The 19,747-nt window shown below is 43.3% G+C and overlaps 1 protein-coding gene across 3 annotated transcripts in view; it reads right to left on the reverse strand.

Moving 5' to 3' along the window:
• Positions 1-5,165: 5,165 nt before the first annotated feature.
• LINGO1 (leucine rich repeat and Ig domain containing 1) overlaps positions 5,166-19,747 on the reverse strand; it is a 279,177-nt gene continuing 264,595 nt past the window's right edge. For all 3 annotated transcript variants that reach the window (XM_083183619.1, XM_083183620.1, XM_083183617.1), the window contains one exon: positions 5,166-7,529. In XM_083183619.1, the coding sequence (XP_083039745.1) occupies positions 5,691-7,511 (1,821 nt within the window). In that variant the 5' untranslated portion in view covers positions 7,512-7,529 and the 3' untranslated portion in view covers positions 5,166-5,690. The remainder of the gene's footprint in view (positions 7,530-19,747) is intronic.

Genomic DNA, 19,747 nt, shown 5'->3' on the forward strand with positions numbered 1-19,747 from the left:
TGCAGTATCTTAGTGTTAGACTAATAGTTTAACTGTTTTTTTTTTTTATTAGCTCCTGCTAACGGAGACACAACTATTTAAAAAAAAAAGTTTTCTTGTAGTGGAACAAAGACAATTGAGCCTTAAAATACACATAGAAACATAAAATCTACTGTATCATCTAACTTGTTACATGCAAATAGCAGCAGCCTCTGTACTGCTTACACACTGGGACAGGAATCAGGAGAGCTGAGGGTCTGGGGTACAGTATCCCCTGCGTCCACCCCTTAATTTGGCTCTGGCTGCAGCCCCACCTCTGAAAGCACCACTGGTACACTATAAGTGTACCAGTGTGTAAGTGCTCACATGCAGGGCTCTCTTTCCTCGTGTACCTTTCCTTGCCAATTCATCATTCCCTTCCTATGACATTCCTTTTTGCAATCAGTGGATCTGTTCATATAACCTGCCCTCATCAGCTGGGATACAGGTTTGGCAAACTTCTAAGCGGTTTAAGAGTCCTGGCCCCCTCCTCTCTGCCGGCACCTGCACCGCGATGCAGAACTCCAAGCTCTAGAGTACTTAGACCCTACTGTGCATGTCCAGATCTTCGGAAAATTGGCGTAGTAGCCATTTTTCCGCTGATTTCCGTATCAGCAGCAGTGCAATGCTTTAAGGCAGAGGTGGCCAAACCTGTATTCGAGATCTACCAACAGTTCATGTATTTCAGGCAACCTGTGGATCTATAGTAGGAATTAATGCAGCAGGTTTGAAAATGTGACCGTTAGTAATGACCACAGCTGTGCACCAGCCAGGTGATTTGGAAAACGCGGACCATTGGTAGACCTCGAGGACTGGTTTGGCCAGCCCTGCTATAAAGTCTGAGCACTAAAGCGCTCAGACTCTACTGCGCATACGCTGATCTCCAGGAAAATGGCACTACGACCAATGTTCTGGTGATTTCAGCAGCACTGAGGCCAGCGTCGTTGGAGTTTGAAGGATGCGCGCATCCACAACATCGGACTCCATTACATCCCGCCCATGGTGTGTGGAATGTGTCAAAAATATATTCGGCATTTCTGGCTGGCAACAGGTCCACTGAGGTGCTGGGTCTTATAGGAGTGCCACTGATAAAGATTGTGTGAAAAGACACTTCATTGCTCACAATGGAGGACATACTCAGATGGAGAATCTGCACTTAGCATACGGCTGGTGCAAGTTTTGATGGAGTGACTGGTCGTTGCGTCTCACAGTGCACATCTCAGCCTTTGCAGCACCTTAGTATAAAGTCACATTATACTACAGCGGCAGAAGCCACAGATGCTGTTACATCCGACTCTTAATCAGCTCCTTTATATCAGTACTGTATGCACTCAGCACAGCACTGTGGACCCCTTGAGGTGCCATATAAAGAGTATGATAGCAATAATGTTACCCAACAGTGATAATTTCCCATAAAATAGCAATCCTTATTTTACCTGGTTATGATGGGATTCCCTCTCACCTCACTCAGCATTGCCTCTTACCCAGCTACAATAACATTAGCTTGTATTATACAGCAATCAGTGTCACTTGCATCCTACCTAGTAAGCATAGGTTTCCACACATCTCATCAGGCTACTGAAGAGCACTTGCATTTCTTGCCCGGCTATATGAAATTGACTCACATTTCACGTAGCTAAATAGTCTTCAAAACCTCTCTCGTCTACCTGACTATGGCCACTTTAGCAAACTACATTACCCATATAAAATAAAGTATTGACCTACTACATGCCTCTCAATATGGGGCCTATTTATGTAAGGGAGTTAGGGGTTCCCCTATCCATAAAAAGTGTTTTCCTGTCAAAATCTTCCCCAAGCATATTTAACCTTTTGAGTGCCAATATCTCTGTGAGAGATGTGGAAAATATCCACTAAAAATGCCATTGTTGCTAACATTTGTTATATAAATTCAAATAAAAAAAATATAGTGTAAAGAATGTTCTTTATTTGGGAGGTCACTAAATATTTATATTTTTACATGCTGTATATTCAGTATGATTTGACGTGGAACCATTAGTCATGTCTTTCAGTCCCACTGTGCATGTGTGAGGGCAGAGCCAGGTCAGGTATCTGCAGAGGCATCCATGACAGGAAATGGTTTGCAGTGGATTCCCTACTTCTGGTGACACCAGCTGCGGCTTCATATGATGCCCGCATATCAAAGTTGTGCACCGGTGACAAGGAAGTCTGACCTCGTGACTAGGGGTGTGTCCTCATGGCCCGAACTATCAATTATTATCACACAGGGATCCGGGTGATGTGGGGTGCCCCTATGAACCTATCTTTGTGCAGTGCAAGCTTCTACACTGTGACAGGTGCCAAATGCAGTGCAGCACTCAACTTCTGTCACTGCCCAGGAGTTGGCACCTTGGTGTCACCCCCCAGCAGTTGTGGCCCGCACCACCTTGTGACACCACTGGTGGTATGGCTACTTTTGCTGCTGCCAGCCCATATAGTATATTATATTACCCTGTTACTCTGGCTGTATATTTTAGTCATAGGAAGTTATAATCAGTCAAAGTCTTCAGTGGAATTTAGTGTCTTTTAATGTAAATAAAACTGGTAACATTGTGGGCCAGATGCACTAAGCTTCAAAAGTGATAAAATGGAAAGTGATAAACAACTAACCAATCAGCTCCTGTCTGACATTTTTCAAACACAGTCTGTGACCTGGCAGGTAGGAGATAATTGGCTGGATGTTTCTCACTCTCCATTTTATCACTTTTTAAGCTTAGTACATCTGTCTCTGTGTCATTAGGAGAGTAGTAAGGTTCAGTAAGAACCAAGCAGGATCTGATTAGGACTTGTCTGTCGGCATCATGTACTGTACATGGTCTATGTACTGTATACTGAAAATGTGATTGGCCAGTTGCGATAGCAGAGGTAGGCCCGCAGAGGTTACTTCAGGTACTTCCTTCTTAATTTTTAAGGGCCGTCACCTACTTTGAGCTTGGTCATTGAGAAGAACAATGTACAAACACTTTTATCATTAAGAGGGAAGCCCAGAAGCTGAGCATTTTAAATGTGATGGATGGAGTCATGTTGGAGGGACTGCTAAAATGGAATTATCCCTGTACAGTAACTTTATCAAATCTTTGTGTGAGTATGTGTCATTCTATTCCTGTACTTAATACATTAGCTGTTTACCTTTTGGTATGTAATATACATTTTGAATTATAATAGTGTATGTATAGTATAAATATGCACAAAAAGTACAGTATACTGTATGTATGTGTATGCATTGCAAATCCTTACACAAAACCTCTTGGTACACAGGGGGTAAAGGTAGGTGTAATAATCATTTTTGGATGAAACACACCCCTTTATTTGAAACTTAAAAGACAAGAGTTGGATGCAAACCATGTTTTTATATGGAGGTGTGTTGGTCACTCTAATCCTGACATAGCACTTGCCCCTGGTTTATGCAGTTCTGCCCTCAGTAACACAGGGGTAGATGTATGAAGCAATTATAAGGGAGAAGTGAGCCAGTGGAGAAGTGGCCCATGGCAACCAATCAGCACTGAAGTAACATCTATAATTTGCATAATATAAAATTATACAGAGCAGCTGATTGGTTGCCATGTGCCACTTCTCTGGCTCACTTCTCCTCCCTCATCACTGCTTCATACATCTACCCCATAATCACAAATGTCCATTTCCTGACGATTAAATCATTCCAGTCATCTATTTGGTTAAAAGTCATTCTATCTTAGCCCACTTTGAATTGAGGATGTCACAAATATGATTATGAGAAGGCCAAACTTACTAACTTGGTGTCTAGGTCAAGAGGGCAGAACACACTGTAGGCCTGATAGTGTAGTCATATGCTACGGATACATTTGATTATTAGTCACCCAATTAATGCTGTTTTCAGTCATTATCAGACATTCCAATTGTTTTGAAGCCAGCTGTTGGCAGAATCAGTCTCATGTTTTGAGATTCCCCAAAAATTAATCAAATCCCTTTTATATCTGTTGCTACTCTAATAGAAGGTACACACAGTGAGATATGCACTATTTTTCTATTCGATTTTGCTTATAGAAGCAAAATCGAATAGAAAATCGAACAGAAAATTGAATGGGCATCAAATGGTTTTCTATTCGATTTTGCTTCTATAAGCAAAATCGAATAGAAAAATAGTGCATATCTCACTGTGTGTACCTTCTATTAGAGTAGCAACAGATATAATGCGCGCTCCCGTGTAGTGTAAATCGAATAGAGAAGTTGTCTTGGCATTCAAGACTATATAGTACAGACCTGTACTATATAGTCAAATCGAATGCATTTTGCGTAACATTCCATTTGATCCCGATTGGATCGAATGGAATGTTATTAGGTTGTTGTCACACCTGTATTCTAGAGAGCTATATTTCTATGGCCTATAAACCAGGGTTGCCGACCCTCCTGGAATTTCCAGGAGTCTCCCGAAAATCGGGTCCCCCTCCCGGCCCCCCGGAAGGGTGGGCAACTCTCCCGGATTCAGGGGGGACCCCTGCTGTCCCCCGGATCGCGGCATTAAAATGCCGCAATCCTCGGGTCTCAGAGGAGGGGGCGGAGCTAAAATGACACAAACGCGTCATTTTAGCCCCGCCCCCTCCGCGGAGATCCCTGAATTAGCTGGTTTACCCGCATGGAGGCGGGGCTTAGTGATGTCACGCTTAAGCCCCGCCCCCTGAGCGGCTACTGAAATTTTCCTCTCCGGGCTTCTCCCGGAGAGGAGAATAAGAAAGTCGGCAACCCTGCTATAAACATTCAGAATATTTGTAGGGGTGTTTCTTATGAGCCCTTCATGTGCTATGGAAAACGTTGCTTAGATAATTTAATCTTTTTATAGCTTGTATGCGACAGCCTAAAGTTTTATATTTATTTCACTGGACCTGAATTTCAGCTGTTTATTTTTCTCTGCTAGTAGCTGTGGAAAAAGGTAGTGTGCCAGCAAAGTGCAGATAGACTTTAGTCATTTGTATTAACAGCAGATATCGAACACATAACTGACACATAACACGTTGCTTCCACAATGCAGGTGTGACAACAGCCTTATGTCTTGCCACCTTAAATCTCCAGTGAGCAGCACTGGAGAGATGAAACTCCCATGACAGGCAATAAATATGAAACACAATAATGATGTTTTTGCAATGAGATCACCCTTTTTTTGAACTTTTACAGTTTTTCTTTCTTTATTTTTTTCAATAATATTCTTATTTATTTTTTTCATAAAAATCACAAGTAATGAAATTAGGAGAAGATACAGAGGTCAAAGTTCAGTTTTAGAGTCTCTTGGCCTCCCACTTTCTCAACACTTTCTGCTCCACATTGCGGATGCACATATTCTTTTTTTATTAACAACTGTCATATTGATTGAATCCAACCTAGCCTTATGGCCCTAATATCAACAATTGTACTATTGGTATGATCCAGGTGGGCATTTTGAGATCTGGGGAATTTCAGAGGGTCAAACTCACGAGGTTAAAAGTGCAAAGGTCATTCCCCAAATGTACAAATCCATGGGTCAAAAAAGCCAGGACAAGCAATTCCTGTGACCATTGCCCCCCTCCAGAAAGTCATATCGCTTGTTTATTAATAACTACACAGGGAAGGTGGGACAACAAAGAGCTCCGTGCATTTCACTACCTGCCCCTACTATCCTTATCTTCCCCAGTGCTCAACCAACATCAGATCATCTTCATATTGAACTTGCGAGGTGCATCTGCAGAAGAGATTCCAGCATCAGACTTTCGTGGCACATACTCTATCTCAATGTTGTGTTTGGTATTTCCTTTTCCCCTGCTCCAAAGAAAGAGTAGGACCAAGCAGAACAGGACCACCCCCAAGAAGGAGATGAAGCCCATGGTGGTGGCAATGATTAAAGTCTTTATATCAAATGGGAATGGGGCATTTGCACGGGTGGTGTTGACATCACTTTCATTCGGCTGGTTTGAGATGAAGGCAAAGGTCTTGTTGGGTTGATGGGGCCAGTCTGGCGAATAACTACGTACATGGAGATGAGCCAATGAAGAGTCATTGCCACCAGCATTACTTGCCACACAGTGGTATGTCCCATTGTCTTGTATCTGGGCATAACGTACCTCCAAAGTTCCATCTGGAAATACAGTTAGACGCCCATTATTTTTGCTGGTGATGAAAGTCTTTCGTGGTGACTGCCAAAGTATGGTTGGTGGTGGATCGCCATCAGCCCGGCAGAAAAAGTGTACAGTATGACCTTCATCTACATGTACCACCTGTGCACTTCGATCTTGGATGCGTGCACGTCGGCATGTGAAATAATTGGGCTGTAGTACATCAGGAAAATCTTTAAACTCCTTTCCCTGAACATATTCTGGGCTGGAGCAGGATGGCTGCTGTCTATTAAAGTTAAGGCGCCATCGACGTCGGAAGATCCATAGTAGGCGGCAGTCACAAGCCAATGGGTTGTGGTCCAAAATTAGTGTCTCCAAATTGCCTACAGAATGGAAGGAAGATTCTTCCAGTGTACTAAGGAAATTGGAGGAGACATTTAGTACTCGCAAATGGTTGAGACCACGAAAAGCATAAGGTTCCACCAAAGCCAGCTGCCCCCCAACCAGGTGGAACTCCTGAAGTCTGAGCAACTCATGCATCATAGATCCTTCCACAGATGTGATGGGATTGTAGGAAAGGTTAATAAATCGAAGATACACAAGATGTCTGATTGCCACATATGGTATACTGCTCAGATTGCTGTGTGTAATAGAAAGCGAAGTTAAATTCAACCCATATAGGCTATTAGCTGTCATTGTGTCCAAATATGGCCAATGTGCCACCTCTAAGTTTTTCAGCCGAAATAACCTCTTGAAGGAATAGTCACGAATGACATTGATATTAAGATATCGTAGACGTAGAGAGATAAGACCATGTAGGTGGGACAAAGCCTCTGTGGGCACCAAAGTGAGGTTGCACTTTTCCAAAGTCAGCTCTTCCAGACTGTTGAGTCCACGGAAAGCACGATGAGAAATGTAGACCAAGTCATTATCTCCTACTTCCAGGGATTTGAGGTTATAGAGGTCCTGGAACATATCATCCAGGAGAATAACAATTTTGTTTTCACTGATGTCAAGTTGTGTGAGGTTGCTGAGTCCTGTGAATACACCTAAAGGAATGAGCTTGAGACGGTTACTTCGCAGCCCCAGTGAGCGTAGGTTGAAGAGACCACTGAAGGCTCCTGGTTCAATCATAGAAACAATGTTCTCGTTGAGTTCTAGCTCCTCCAGGTAAGGAAAGGCAGAGAATTCATCTTGGTTAAGTGCCTTAATGCGATTCTTGCTAAGGTCCAGAAGACGAGTATCAGTGGGGATGCCTTCAGGCACATTGAGATGACGCTTTCGGTGGCAAAGGACAGAACGATCCTGAGCAGAGCAATCACAGCGTTGGGGACAACCTGAGGCTGAGCCAGACAGGATTGAGCCCACTACAAGTAGGAGGATGGGACACAAGCAGGATGGCAGCGGGAGAATCATACTGGACTGCGGACTCACCTAAAGAGAAAAAAAACATGTCAGTATTTCTATATTAAGGAACAGCCAAATCCATTTATTTACATTATAGAAGTGAGATTGCTACAAAGAAATGGCACATGCTCAAAATGAAACCAACATTCCCTAACCTAGATCCTGCTTACAATCCTGATAAGGTAAATCACTTTATTTTTTGGGGGGAAATTATTTTCCTTCACCGAATGTAAGGGCAGATTAACTAAAGCACAATGAGATGGTTTTTAACACTTTGAGCATACATATCAAGCAGGGTTGTAGAGCTCCCATCTAGATACACTAAGCATGAGAATTATTTTACTTACCTCCCAGCCAAAACATAAAGCAAAAGAAAAAAATATTATAATCCATCCGTTATATTGGAAACGTTTTCAATTATAGGATAAAATAAAATATTCCAAGTTTATTCGTGACTGTGTATAAAAATATTATTGCTAATCTGCAAAATGCAGATGGCGTTAGTTTGGCCACTTTTCTTCATATGCAGGATAGTGAAGTAGCTATGTTGGCACAATTTAACCCTTTAATAATGTGTACTTGGAGGCATTGGCATATTCTTCCACATAAGAGCTCCCAAAATCCATTTCTATCTCTTTTTTTCCCCACTGATAAACAACCCTGGTTTCCATCATGGAGAGTCGAGACATCCCTTTACTTTGTGGTATGAAAAAGGCCTTACTTGTGTTCAGCAGCTTACTGACCTCTTGACTAGGAAACCGCTACTCTTTTTACAAGATATAGAGAAAGATCCAATTCTTCAACCTTTTCCCTTACTACCAAGCTCAACATTATGTTATAACTCTTTAGAATATTATCTCAGATTGACTGGCATAGTCCTTTGGACAATCTATTACTTTAGGAGACCTTTAGATATAAAGCCATATCCATACATTATTCCTTTTTAAACACTCCGCTAAATAGGATGCTAAAACAACTGGGCTTGCACAATGGAACGACCAATTCCCACCCCTACCTTTACAGTTACACCATACAGTATGTTAAACTTTTTCTTAATATATTCCATACAACCTATCTTTCCCCTCACTGTAGGCATCTGACATAGTACATTGTTTATGGCACTTCCTGGTGATCTGCTGGTTTTGGTCCCAGATATGGAATTATGCTACTCACCACAGGTATCACATTTACCTTTAATGCCTGAATAGGCCATATTTAATATTTTTCCTAGGGGCTCCCATGTGGCACAGGGAGTAAGTAACTTAATATTATCACCAGCAGCCAAGAAATGCATCTTACAAATGTGGATACAACAACCCATCTTGCCATTTTCCCTTTATCTAGGGATGGATTGGCTAGAAGCTTTAAATAATAATAATAATAATAATAAAAGAAAACAAAACAAAAATAAATTTCTCTCACATTTTCTTCAAAAAAAAGAAAAAAAAAATGTAAAAAGAAAATATGATTACTGAAAGTATGTCTGACAATAATGAATGCATCAATATATACCTAAGTATTTGGTACATAGGAAGGATGGTCTTGTAATTAAAACATAATGTGAAATGTAAGGAGAGGACTTAAGTAACTTGTGTATGCATTAGTTTGCTGCTTGGCATGTGCACCATGTGTGGGCAGACCTAGTGCTCTACAAACCCATATTTCATTGCCCCTTAGCTCAGCAACATTAATGATGTCTATTGTTGAGGCTGCATTATATTTCTTTTTATGTAAAAAGGCAATTTTTCCAATTCTTTTTCACAAAATGGCAAGACGTGGGCTAAGGGGCTATTTAGCTGATAGCATACAAGCAGTATACAGCACTCCAGAAATGTTTTTCTTTGTGAACTCCAGCTAACCAGATAACCTGAATTATTTATAGCCCTTATTTAATTAAATGATTTTCTAATATGAAAGGGGCCAAGTCTCTCCATAAACTACTTATAAAATCTGGCTTTTAATGGAGTCCGTCCTTTGTACGCTTGCGTCCAGTCTCACCCTTCTAGGCACCACTGAAAATGACCCTGAATGTCAAATGCCTTAACAAAGTGCTGTAGATCATTTCAGTGTAGCATTTGTTATCCAGTAAAAAGTGAATTGGTCAGGGGTCTGAATACTTTTTGCAAGTCATCATATTTGTCAACAATGTGGATAATATAAACTCTATTTAATGAGTCATAAAGTAAAGTTTTGTATAGAAAGGGATGTGTACAGCTTATACATTTATGTCATGAATCATGGCATATATGCATTTATAAGCTGTACTCCTTCCTTTCTATAGAAATGTTCCCACTATAATATAACTGTAGATGCCATGATTGGAGTGATAGAAAGAGTTCTAATGTGGTCATCAGGATTCTGTTATAAATGCCTGCACATTACAGATACAAATAAAGACACAGCCCCCACCTTCCTTCTATTCTATCGCAGACAGGGCAATTAGACGATTAACGGTAATTACAGACAAGGAACTTTAGTCTAGAAAAAAGGAGGATGAATTAACACTTAGACAAGAAGCCCCGTGTTTTTGTGCAGTGCAGCAAGCTAACACTGTCTATATGTTCTGCATGTCGCTAGTGACATGGCACATTTTCAGATACACAACATATAGTAATCTCATCATAAGGGCAACATGATGTTGTACAGAAGGGAAGTGAAGCACCCGTAAAATGCTCTGAGTTTATCTAAAAATGGACTGTTCTATATGATTTCTGTTTAAGGCCGGCATGGGCCAGGGGCAATGTTGTTGGTGGGCACCCACAAGCAAAATTGCTCACAACAACCCAATGACACAGAAATACACACACACACACACACACACACACACACACACACTGACCAGGATGTCACAGCAGCAGATACAGATTGCTTGAGCAGCAGACACTGACCCTGAGCTGTCCACGCATGCTGCTCTGTGGCAGATCCTTGGCGGCCAATGTTAATGAACAAATGTGCCACTGGAGGACATTTTAACGGCATAATGTGGGGGCCCTGGACCAGACGCCCTCATCGCCCATCCTTTAATATAGCCATGAACTAAAGGTTGCCTGTCTGTAGAGTACTGGGGAATCCATTCCAGGCACCCAACTAGCCAGAAACAAGTGCTATTGGGCAGCAACAATTGCCACCCATAGAGCCCTGAGCAAGGGCACTGCTTGGACACCCCTAACTGCCTCCCTAGATATACAGCTGTATCTTTCATTTCTTTCTGTAGTCAGATACTGAACTGAATTTTATTTGTACCTTAAGTTGTAAAAGGATCGCAATACAAAGCAGTACTTGATAGCTAAGACTTTTTCTAAAAAGCCATGTTCATTCTGAACACAACTTACTTAAGGCAAGTATCCATCACCTAATGCTGGGAAACATGTGTGCGCAAGCAGAATCCAGCGCTGCCCATATAGCTGCTGCAACGGACATCATTAGTACCTGCCCTTGCAGCAGCCCCATGCTTAGTGCAGGAGATGCAACAGAAACAGGCTTCCCTTCCCTGTATGCACTACTCAGAATCACACACAGCTATTGATACACAACCATGACACTCCCACAAGTCAAGGTGAACATGTGCATTGTCACCGGCCAATTAACCCCATAGGCGTGCGCAGAACATTTTATTAGAGGGTGCACCATTAAAGGAGTGTGTATAGCTCCACCTATTGGGTGTGTCTAACACTGCCAATCAGGCGTGTCTTCCATCATCTATTGGCACTCGCTACAATATAAAAAGTCTCTCAGCCACACCAAATTCCCCTGCCTATTCCAGTTGTAATCTTCTAATCATTCTGTGTAACACTACATGCTAATACAGTCATAAACATATATGGATGACGCAGGTATGTATTGATATGACAATGGTCTAGTTCAATTAACAAAGCAAACACACATATAATTGATTGATGTGCGCTTCTTTAAATGGAATACAGTTCTAAAAAGCAAAAGTATTTGGTTAAGGGTATTGCTGGTATTGTTAGCGGCAGAGGTGTTCATAAGGGTGGGCACAGCATTAGGGGGTGCCTGTGGACCCCTAACACTCAATGTGTGCACACCTATAATTAACCCCCATAAATGCCCTATTTCATGGAGCGACAGATCCGACCAAGTTGCATCTGTCTCACAACAGGATAGACATATATGCAGTACATCCCACATTAGGGGTGCAAAGTGCTCTCTAAACAGATAAACACATGAATATATTTGTGCAATTCATAGCCATTTTCTCATGAAGCTTTAGCATTAATTTAATAAAAATACTGTTACAGAAAAAAAAAAAATTGTCATTGTGAATAAATCACCACAATCTACTACTTTCATCTTCCAGTGTGTCACACAGTAGTCCCTAAGCCTCCCGGTATATGGAGTAATACATATTTTATAATTGTGTGTAATCCACGGTTTTTCTACTGTCAATGTTTTATTTAATAAAATTCATTAATGCAAATGTGGAGTAGAACTACATGTGAAACCAATGACTACAGAGGACAGCCTGCGGCCTAGATAAGTAGGGTATATCTATGCCAATATAGTCAGATATGTTCCTTGATTGAGGCAATTATATAAATCATAAGGTGCCCGATTAAACAATGAGCTGGGACGAAGATACTACGGTCAGTGTAATAGAGCTAAATGGTAAATTGCTACAGATAAACCACAGAGAATACACAATGAGGGATATACAGGAATTAGAAGGACATGACTGTCTGAAGAAAGGAATATACATAGTAGTGGTTGGTAAGCAGAAACACATGGCAAACAATAAGTGTATTCATTGGTGGGTTGTATGTACTGGTGACATGATGACTTTAGAAGTAAGTGTGTAGGAAATCTGTGAGGATGCGACAGTGACGTTGTACAACTAGGATCGTTATGAATTGAACATACTGTATGAATGTAGCCTGGGACACAAAGGAACATGGATGGTGGTCCCCACATAGCCTTCCTACATTGCTGCACCCTCGCTTATTGCTGGAGTATGCTTTATCATATCATACAGACTTACTCTACCTTTAGTTTTACATAATGTGGCAAAAGGGGCAGTGTGCTACCAAGGAACCAGGAGTATATAGCTAGTAACCCCAGATAAAGTCACGCATTTAAGGGATCTAATGTGTGTGTTTACCTGCTGGTTGTTTTCACTGTCCCACCTGATTGACCAAATAAGAACACCAGTGAAGGCTATTCTTTCAAAGGCAAGGAGGGGTCTGCATGGCTTATCCAACTAGAAGGGGGGGAGGGGCGTCTGGGGCATCTACGGCTGCTGCAGTCCATTATGTCAGTCAAATCATTGTCGCTGACTAGGGTGTACTGGAAGTCTGTGTTTGTGTGTGTCTGTCATTCTACTCTATTAAGGTCACCGATTTTTGGTAATCAAAAAGTAATACAACTGTGGTGAAGGAATTTGGAATCAGTGTGCGTGCTTCCATTACTAGGCAACCTTACCACATTGGGGGTATTTAATCTTGTTTTTGTTCTGTTCAGTGCAATCATTTTCGGACGGCATTTCCGCTGATGCAGATTCAACTTTGTTTAAAGTCTAATCTGCATCTGCGGAAATAGTCGAAAATGGATGCATTTTTGGCTTGAACATGCACCTGTCATCATTTTCTAGCTGATCATTTGAAGCATACATGTGTCATGGTACCTCAATACTGAAAATGAACTGTCTGAACTGTGATTATTCTAAAAATATATAGGCTTCAATTTATATGGCCTCATAATATTACACTTCCAGAAAACAGTACGAGACCTTACAATTGAATTTCACGGCCAGACTGACACAAACTTGTAACCTGCTATTTTGTTTCTGGAGAAATTGAAGCACCTGGAATAACCCAATGTACACTGCAGCAGATCATAAAACACAGTACAGGTGTTTCCCTGGTCTTATGATAAACTAAATTCTCATGAACATTGGCACACCTCACATTAGTGTGTGTAGGTAATTACCAACCTGCTTCTTTAAAGACTGCCACCTACTGTAGTACAGTATATGGCTTCCCCCACCCCAAGTGGACTTCTGAGGAACAGAACCTATAAGTGCTTATATTTATAAACTTTATAATGATATACAGAGTATGTGTGAGGGGGAAGAACAATCACAATCAGTCATCTCTTGATGGTCACTTATATTTAGTCCAATATCTATTTATCACCACAGACTATTTTTTACTTGGGCTGTCCTAAGGATTGTATGTACATCAAATGTCACCCGAAGTGATGCCCTGGCCCGCCGCATCACGGCGAGACTGCGAATGTCGCGTCTTATGTTCTGCACATAATATCTATCGAATTGCATGAGCGATCGCTCGCAATGTGATCAGCTTGCGGCAGGAGCCCTGACGGCGGGCGGCAGTGAAGTGGAGGGGGTGGCAGGAGCCCTGGTGGTGGATGCCGGTGTAGCGAAGCGGAGGCAGGAGGGCTGGTGTGCAGCGGTAGTCAGCGGCGGGCAGCAGAATTTGATATTTAGAACATTCCAAAACACTGGGCACCCTCTCTCAGTCAATCAGATAGCTGTCCAGTTTGAAATGTTTTATCAAATTCTGCCGCCCACGCTGACTACTGCCACACATCAGCCTCCACTCCGCTACACCACCACCAGCACTCTTCCAGCACCTGATGTAGCATCGCTGGTGCCATGCGACATCGGGTGCTGGACAGAAACCACTTGGGCACCATAAGATGCAAGGGGACATCGCATTGTGATGTCATATCACATCCAATCGCACAAGAGTATGTACATAACAGTGGGGCCCTTAGGAAAAAAAAAACAATGGCATGGAACAGTGTCTGTGTTATTGATGGGATCCCCCGGCTAAGTGGTAGCTGATGGTTCAGCTGCAATAAACCTTAAGGAGCCCATACACGGTTCGTTGTGGCCCGGCTCCGTTCTGTACTATGCGATGCGCGCTCCCGCGCATCACATAGTACGGTACAAAAAGTATGTGCTGCACATACTTTTTGTACTAGGTAAACATTGTATCGGATCGCAGTGCATGCACACTGCATGCACAAGGGATGCGATCCGATACGATGTGTGCTGTTTAAGCACAGAACGGATCCAATGAACGGACCGTGTATGGGGGGGCTTTACTGTCTTCATGAGCCCATACATCTGGTGGCTCAATCCCCGATCCCCCAACCCACCATTCCACCTATCGGCGGGCATTGATAATTGGCGATCCCTCGGTGGATTATTATTCCAGATCCCAATCTGAGATTTTTTTACTGTTTTGGCGCATCATTTTTAATAAGCATACAGGGGTATATATCCTAATCTAATCAGATTACTGCTAGATAAATAATTGGTAGAATCTGATTGGTTGCTATGGGCAACATCTCCACTTAAATACACCCACTCTTTAGTAAATATATTCCTAAATCCAAATGTTGCCTGGTACAAATTCTATCCATAGACTTTTCTGTATATTATTATTACAGGATATTTATTATCCTATATATAAAATGCATCTGAAGTAGCAAGTAAGGAACTAGACATCTCTTTATGTTTATATCGTAATCATCTGTCATTGATTTCCTTTTTATAAAGAAAAATTACAGTATAGTACATAGTGTTCTTCCTAACTGCTTTCTGCTAGATCTCTTTGTGCTTGTCTGTTTGTGACACACATCCATCACTACAGAATACTGTTTTACTCTTGCTATGTGTTGTATACAAAGCCTGTTTATATAGTAGTGCATTATGTTAGCTGTATGGGCATAGTGCTATTCCTATCTGCTCATCAGTCTGCCTTGCTCTCTACTATAAACAACCATCTCTCACAATGTATCTCTGTCTGTAGTATGGTACTGTATATGCAGCTACTGTATTTCTACTATTCTCTCTCTGGGTGTGATAAGCCCCTTTCACATTGCAGTTTTAACACAGCATATTGCTGATTTTTAACTGCTTTAATATGGTACCAGCTGCAATATGAAAGCCCCACAATCAATTTACCGGTTACAAAATACCGGTATTTTGAAACGTGTTAAAAGCAGGATCCTACACGTTTCTGAGCCGTTTTCCCTGCAGTCTGAACAGCTCAGACACGGTATTTGCTACAAATAATAACCACACTTGATCCCCGCCCACAAGCAGGAAAAAAACATCTAAAATGACATTGTATGGCTTTCTATGGGTGAAACGGGTTGAATCTGAAGGTACAAAAACGGTATTGAAACTGCAATATACCTTTACAACATGCAATATGAAAGGGGTTTAACTGGCTTTTGACCCGTTTTAAGACACGTTTACAAAAACGGGTTCAAAGCAGGTTTTTGCAATGTGAAACCAGCTATAGACAGCTATTTCCTATGGGGCCTACTACACATGGGGCGATGTCAGGGAATTTTCTAAGCGATCCAACTTAATTTGACTAGATCGCTTAGAAAATGCCTCGGTACTCTTTACCTAGAACGGCGCCCATCGCGACCATCGTATGCACTAAAAAACGGGTGCAATGCGATGCCCGCGATTTCCCATAGGGATCAATGTTAAAAGTGTGATTGGACGCGATTTTAGAGTTCAGTGCCTCAATGGCCGCGATTTTTCCATAGGAAACAATGTTAAATGGGCCACAGAGCCCAAATAGTCACCGTAAAGTCTGAAATGGCCCCCACAATTGTTAACGCCACCCCACGATCAACGTGAACCCGAAGCGTGGCGAGCGCAGCGAGCCCGCGACGGGCGGCGGTACGTGTCCTCCGACCTTTTCATACCCCCACTATCCACGTCGGCGTGGAGTTGAGAATAGAATAGTGTGGCGAGCGCAGCGAGCCACCGAGCCCGAAGCGTGGCGAGCGTAGCGAGCCCCGCGAGGGGACGCGGATACCTTCACAGGTAAACGCGTCCCTTCGCGGGCTTCACAGGTATCCGCGTCCCCTCGCCACGCTTCGGGCTCGGTGGCTCGCTGCGCTCGCCACACTATTTTATTCTCAACTCCACGCCGACGTGGATAGTGGGGGTATGAAAAGGTCGGTGGACGCATACCGCCGCCCCTCGCGGGCTCGCCACGCTTTGGGTTGATGTTGATCGTGGGGTGGCGCTAACAAATGTGGGGGCCATTTCAGACTTCAAGGGCACTATTAGGGCTCTGTGGCCCATTTAACATTGTTTCCTATGGACAAATCGCGGGCATTGAGGCATTTAACACTACAATCGCGTCCAATCACACTTTTAACATTGATCCCTATGGGAAATCGCGGGCATCGCGTCGCACCCGATTTTTTAGTGCATGCGATGGCCGCGATGCCCGCGGTTTTTTACCCCCGATGACCGCGATGCCAATCGCGGGCGCCGTTCTAGGTAAAGAGTACCATTGCCTCTAAATCGCTCTGTGTGTAGGCGCCATAGCGATAGGGATGCACGGCCCTGTGAGTTGCGATTAATCTGGCGATTAATATTTATCAAGCTGGATAAATGTAGTTAGATTGCCGGTCAGCACCAGTGTTTTCACTGGAGAACACTGATCCTGACAGATTGCACAGCACATATCGCTGGCACATCGCTGTGCAGCACTGCTCAGCACACATCGCTGTGCAGCGCTGAGTGATCTGAGCGATCTAGCTTTGCGCGGATCGCTCAGCAAAATCTCCCCGTGTGTAGGCCCCATTACTTCTCTGACTATCCTCTATGACCCCACCCCTCTCTCTGGCCCTTATTCTGATCGGTGCGGATATATCCGCGTGCGTTCGGCCCGCCGATGTTTTGTGTCTGCGCATGTGCAGAGGCGTCTCTGCGCATGTGTGAGCGGGGCGTACGGCCAAATCCCGCATGATATGTGAACACTCCGAACAGGGGGTGGAGAGGGGCGTGAAGGGCTATTTGGGCTCATTACCATATGCATACGCCCCGCGTTTCATGGGAGTTCCCATGAAAACGCTGGGCGTACGTATGGTAATGCGGCCGTGACGCACGTGTAGGGGGCGGACATATGACATCGCCGGATGTCAGCTGCCCGCCCAGATCCCTGCTTTTGCACGGAAAAATGTCCGTGTGATCTGAGGTTGCGGGAGCTGGTGGAGCACTCGGTCCTGCATTCGATGGTCTGCGACCATCGAATGATGGGGGAGGTTCCCTTAGATGGAGGAGGCGTATTCCGTGAAAAATACACGTGCGGTCCGTTCGGCCAGGACCGTGCGTGCGAAACCCCGCCTTCCATACGGATCGCCAACTCCGTCCGTACGCGGCAAGAAGCTGTCCGAAAGGACCGCACGTGTATTTTTCATGAAATACGCCTCCTCCATCTCAGGGAACCTCCCCCATCATTCGATGGTCGCAGACCATCGAATGCAGGACCGAGTGCTCCACCAGCTCCCGCAACCTCAGACCACATGGACATTTTTCCGTGCAAAAGCAGGGATCTGGGCGGGCAGCTGACATCCGGCGATGTCATATGTCCGCCCCCTACACGTGCGTCACGGCCGCATTACCATACGTACACCCAGCGTTTGCATGGGAACGCCCATGAAACGCGGGGCGTACGCATATGGTAATGAGCCGAAATAGCCCTTCATGCCCCTCTCCACCCCCTGCTCGGAGTGTTTACATTTCATGCGGGATTTGGCCGTACGCCCCGCTCGCACATGCGCAGAGACGCCTCTGCACATGCGCAGACACATCGGCGGCACGAACGCACGCGGATATTACCGCACCAACCAGAATAAGGGCCATGGTTTTGCCCATTTTGAGAACAAATTTGTACTGCGATCAGATCTGAATAAGGTCCATTATGTATAATCGTCCTCTTACCCTGTATTGTATATAGCACGACTAGCTGTGTCTTTTTTCTCTATAACAGCTCTACTTACTATATGTTTAGTAATTAAAGTTGTTCATTGTACAACTATCTCCAGCCACTCCTTCATATTTCGTCCTAATTATATATGCAGTTTGTTATATTGTCCTCTGTTCCAATGCTCTATATTGTACTAGCGGAAAAAAAGTATTTGTAAATGATAAAGTTAATGAAAGTAGTATGCATTCCTGTTATGTCTATATACAGTATAACTGTAAGTACAGTAACAAAGGAAAGACTGGATGGAACAATCAGTTATTTTATCCCACCTACAGTCTAGGTTTTATAGGAATACTAATTTGTAACCAATATTACAATGCTTTTATAACCCTCTCTTTTATGTTGAACTGTCTTTATTACTAGCGATTGTATTTTTGCCCAATGTATAGTACAACGGCTGTAAGGCGCTAATATGCAATGCACACACTGTATTCCGCACTGCTCCGCTGAATGTGCTAGTGCTCTGTGTTGCATTCCCAGGTATGTGCCTACTTCCTTCATATCAGTCTATTCCAACATTCAGCATTTGCCGATATTCCAGAGAATGCACTTGAGGAAAACAGTATAAATTTTCCATCACAGTACAACCTACTTCCTCTTAGGAACATTTCCAAAATACTTATCTTTCATATTTTTTATATTGTTCTAAGATCAACTATGAGTGGTGTGGTATAAATAAATAGTAATGTACTATGGTCCTCATACCTACTAGCATTTATTACATCATATTTACCTACTGTCATGTAATGCCCATGAGAGTCCCAAATTTCAGACAAGACTCTCCAACATGACCCATTCCATTAGGTACAAAATGCTCTGTTTCTGGACTTCCTTACCAGTAGCAGAGGTGAGGCTGCAGCACAGTCCAATATTCAAAAAGGGGAGCCACACCTACTGCCACCCCAAACATCACTGTCCTGGACTTACTGGCAGTTGATGTGACCCCCCCCCCCCCCCCTCTTTGAATATTGGACTGTGCTGGAGTCCAACATCTGTAACTGCCACTGACAGGGAAGTCCAGGAACAGAGCATTTTGTACCTAATGGAATGGGTCATGTTGGAGGGTATGGACTAGTGGGAGAATAGGCCATCCTCCCAGATTCTGTCCCTTTGTGGCAACATTTGCCTTATCATGCCTGCCCCTCACTATGCAAAGATGCTATTGGTGTTGCCATGCAGTGGTGGTTGGGGCCTTATGATGAGAATAACATATTGACACCACCCACACATGCACCATGCAGTGATGCATGTAAATGTGTCTGGCACTAGCCTTCCAGTTTACAGACAGCATATTTTATGTCAGAGGCAAGTGCGGTGGGAAAGGTCATAGGAAACACTAGTGTTTGACATGCCAACTTAGTAGTGTTAATAAAACCACAAATGCTGCACCAGTGAAGGTGACATCCTATATGATAAAAAGTCAACGCTGCTCCTCACCTCTATGGGGGGAATTAA

The sequence above is a fragment of the Crinia signifera genome, chromosome 4 (genome assembly GCF_055691185.1).
Source record: "Crinia signifera chromosome 4, ASM5569118v1, whole genome shotgun sequence".
In the NCBI taxonomy this organism is placed as follows: Eukaryota; Metazoa; Chordata; class Amphibia; order Anura; family Myobatrachidae; genus Crinia; species Crinia signifera.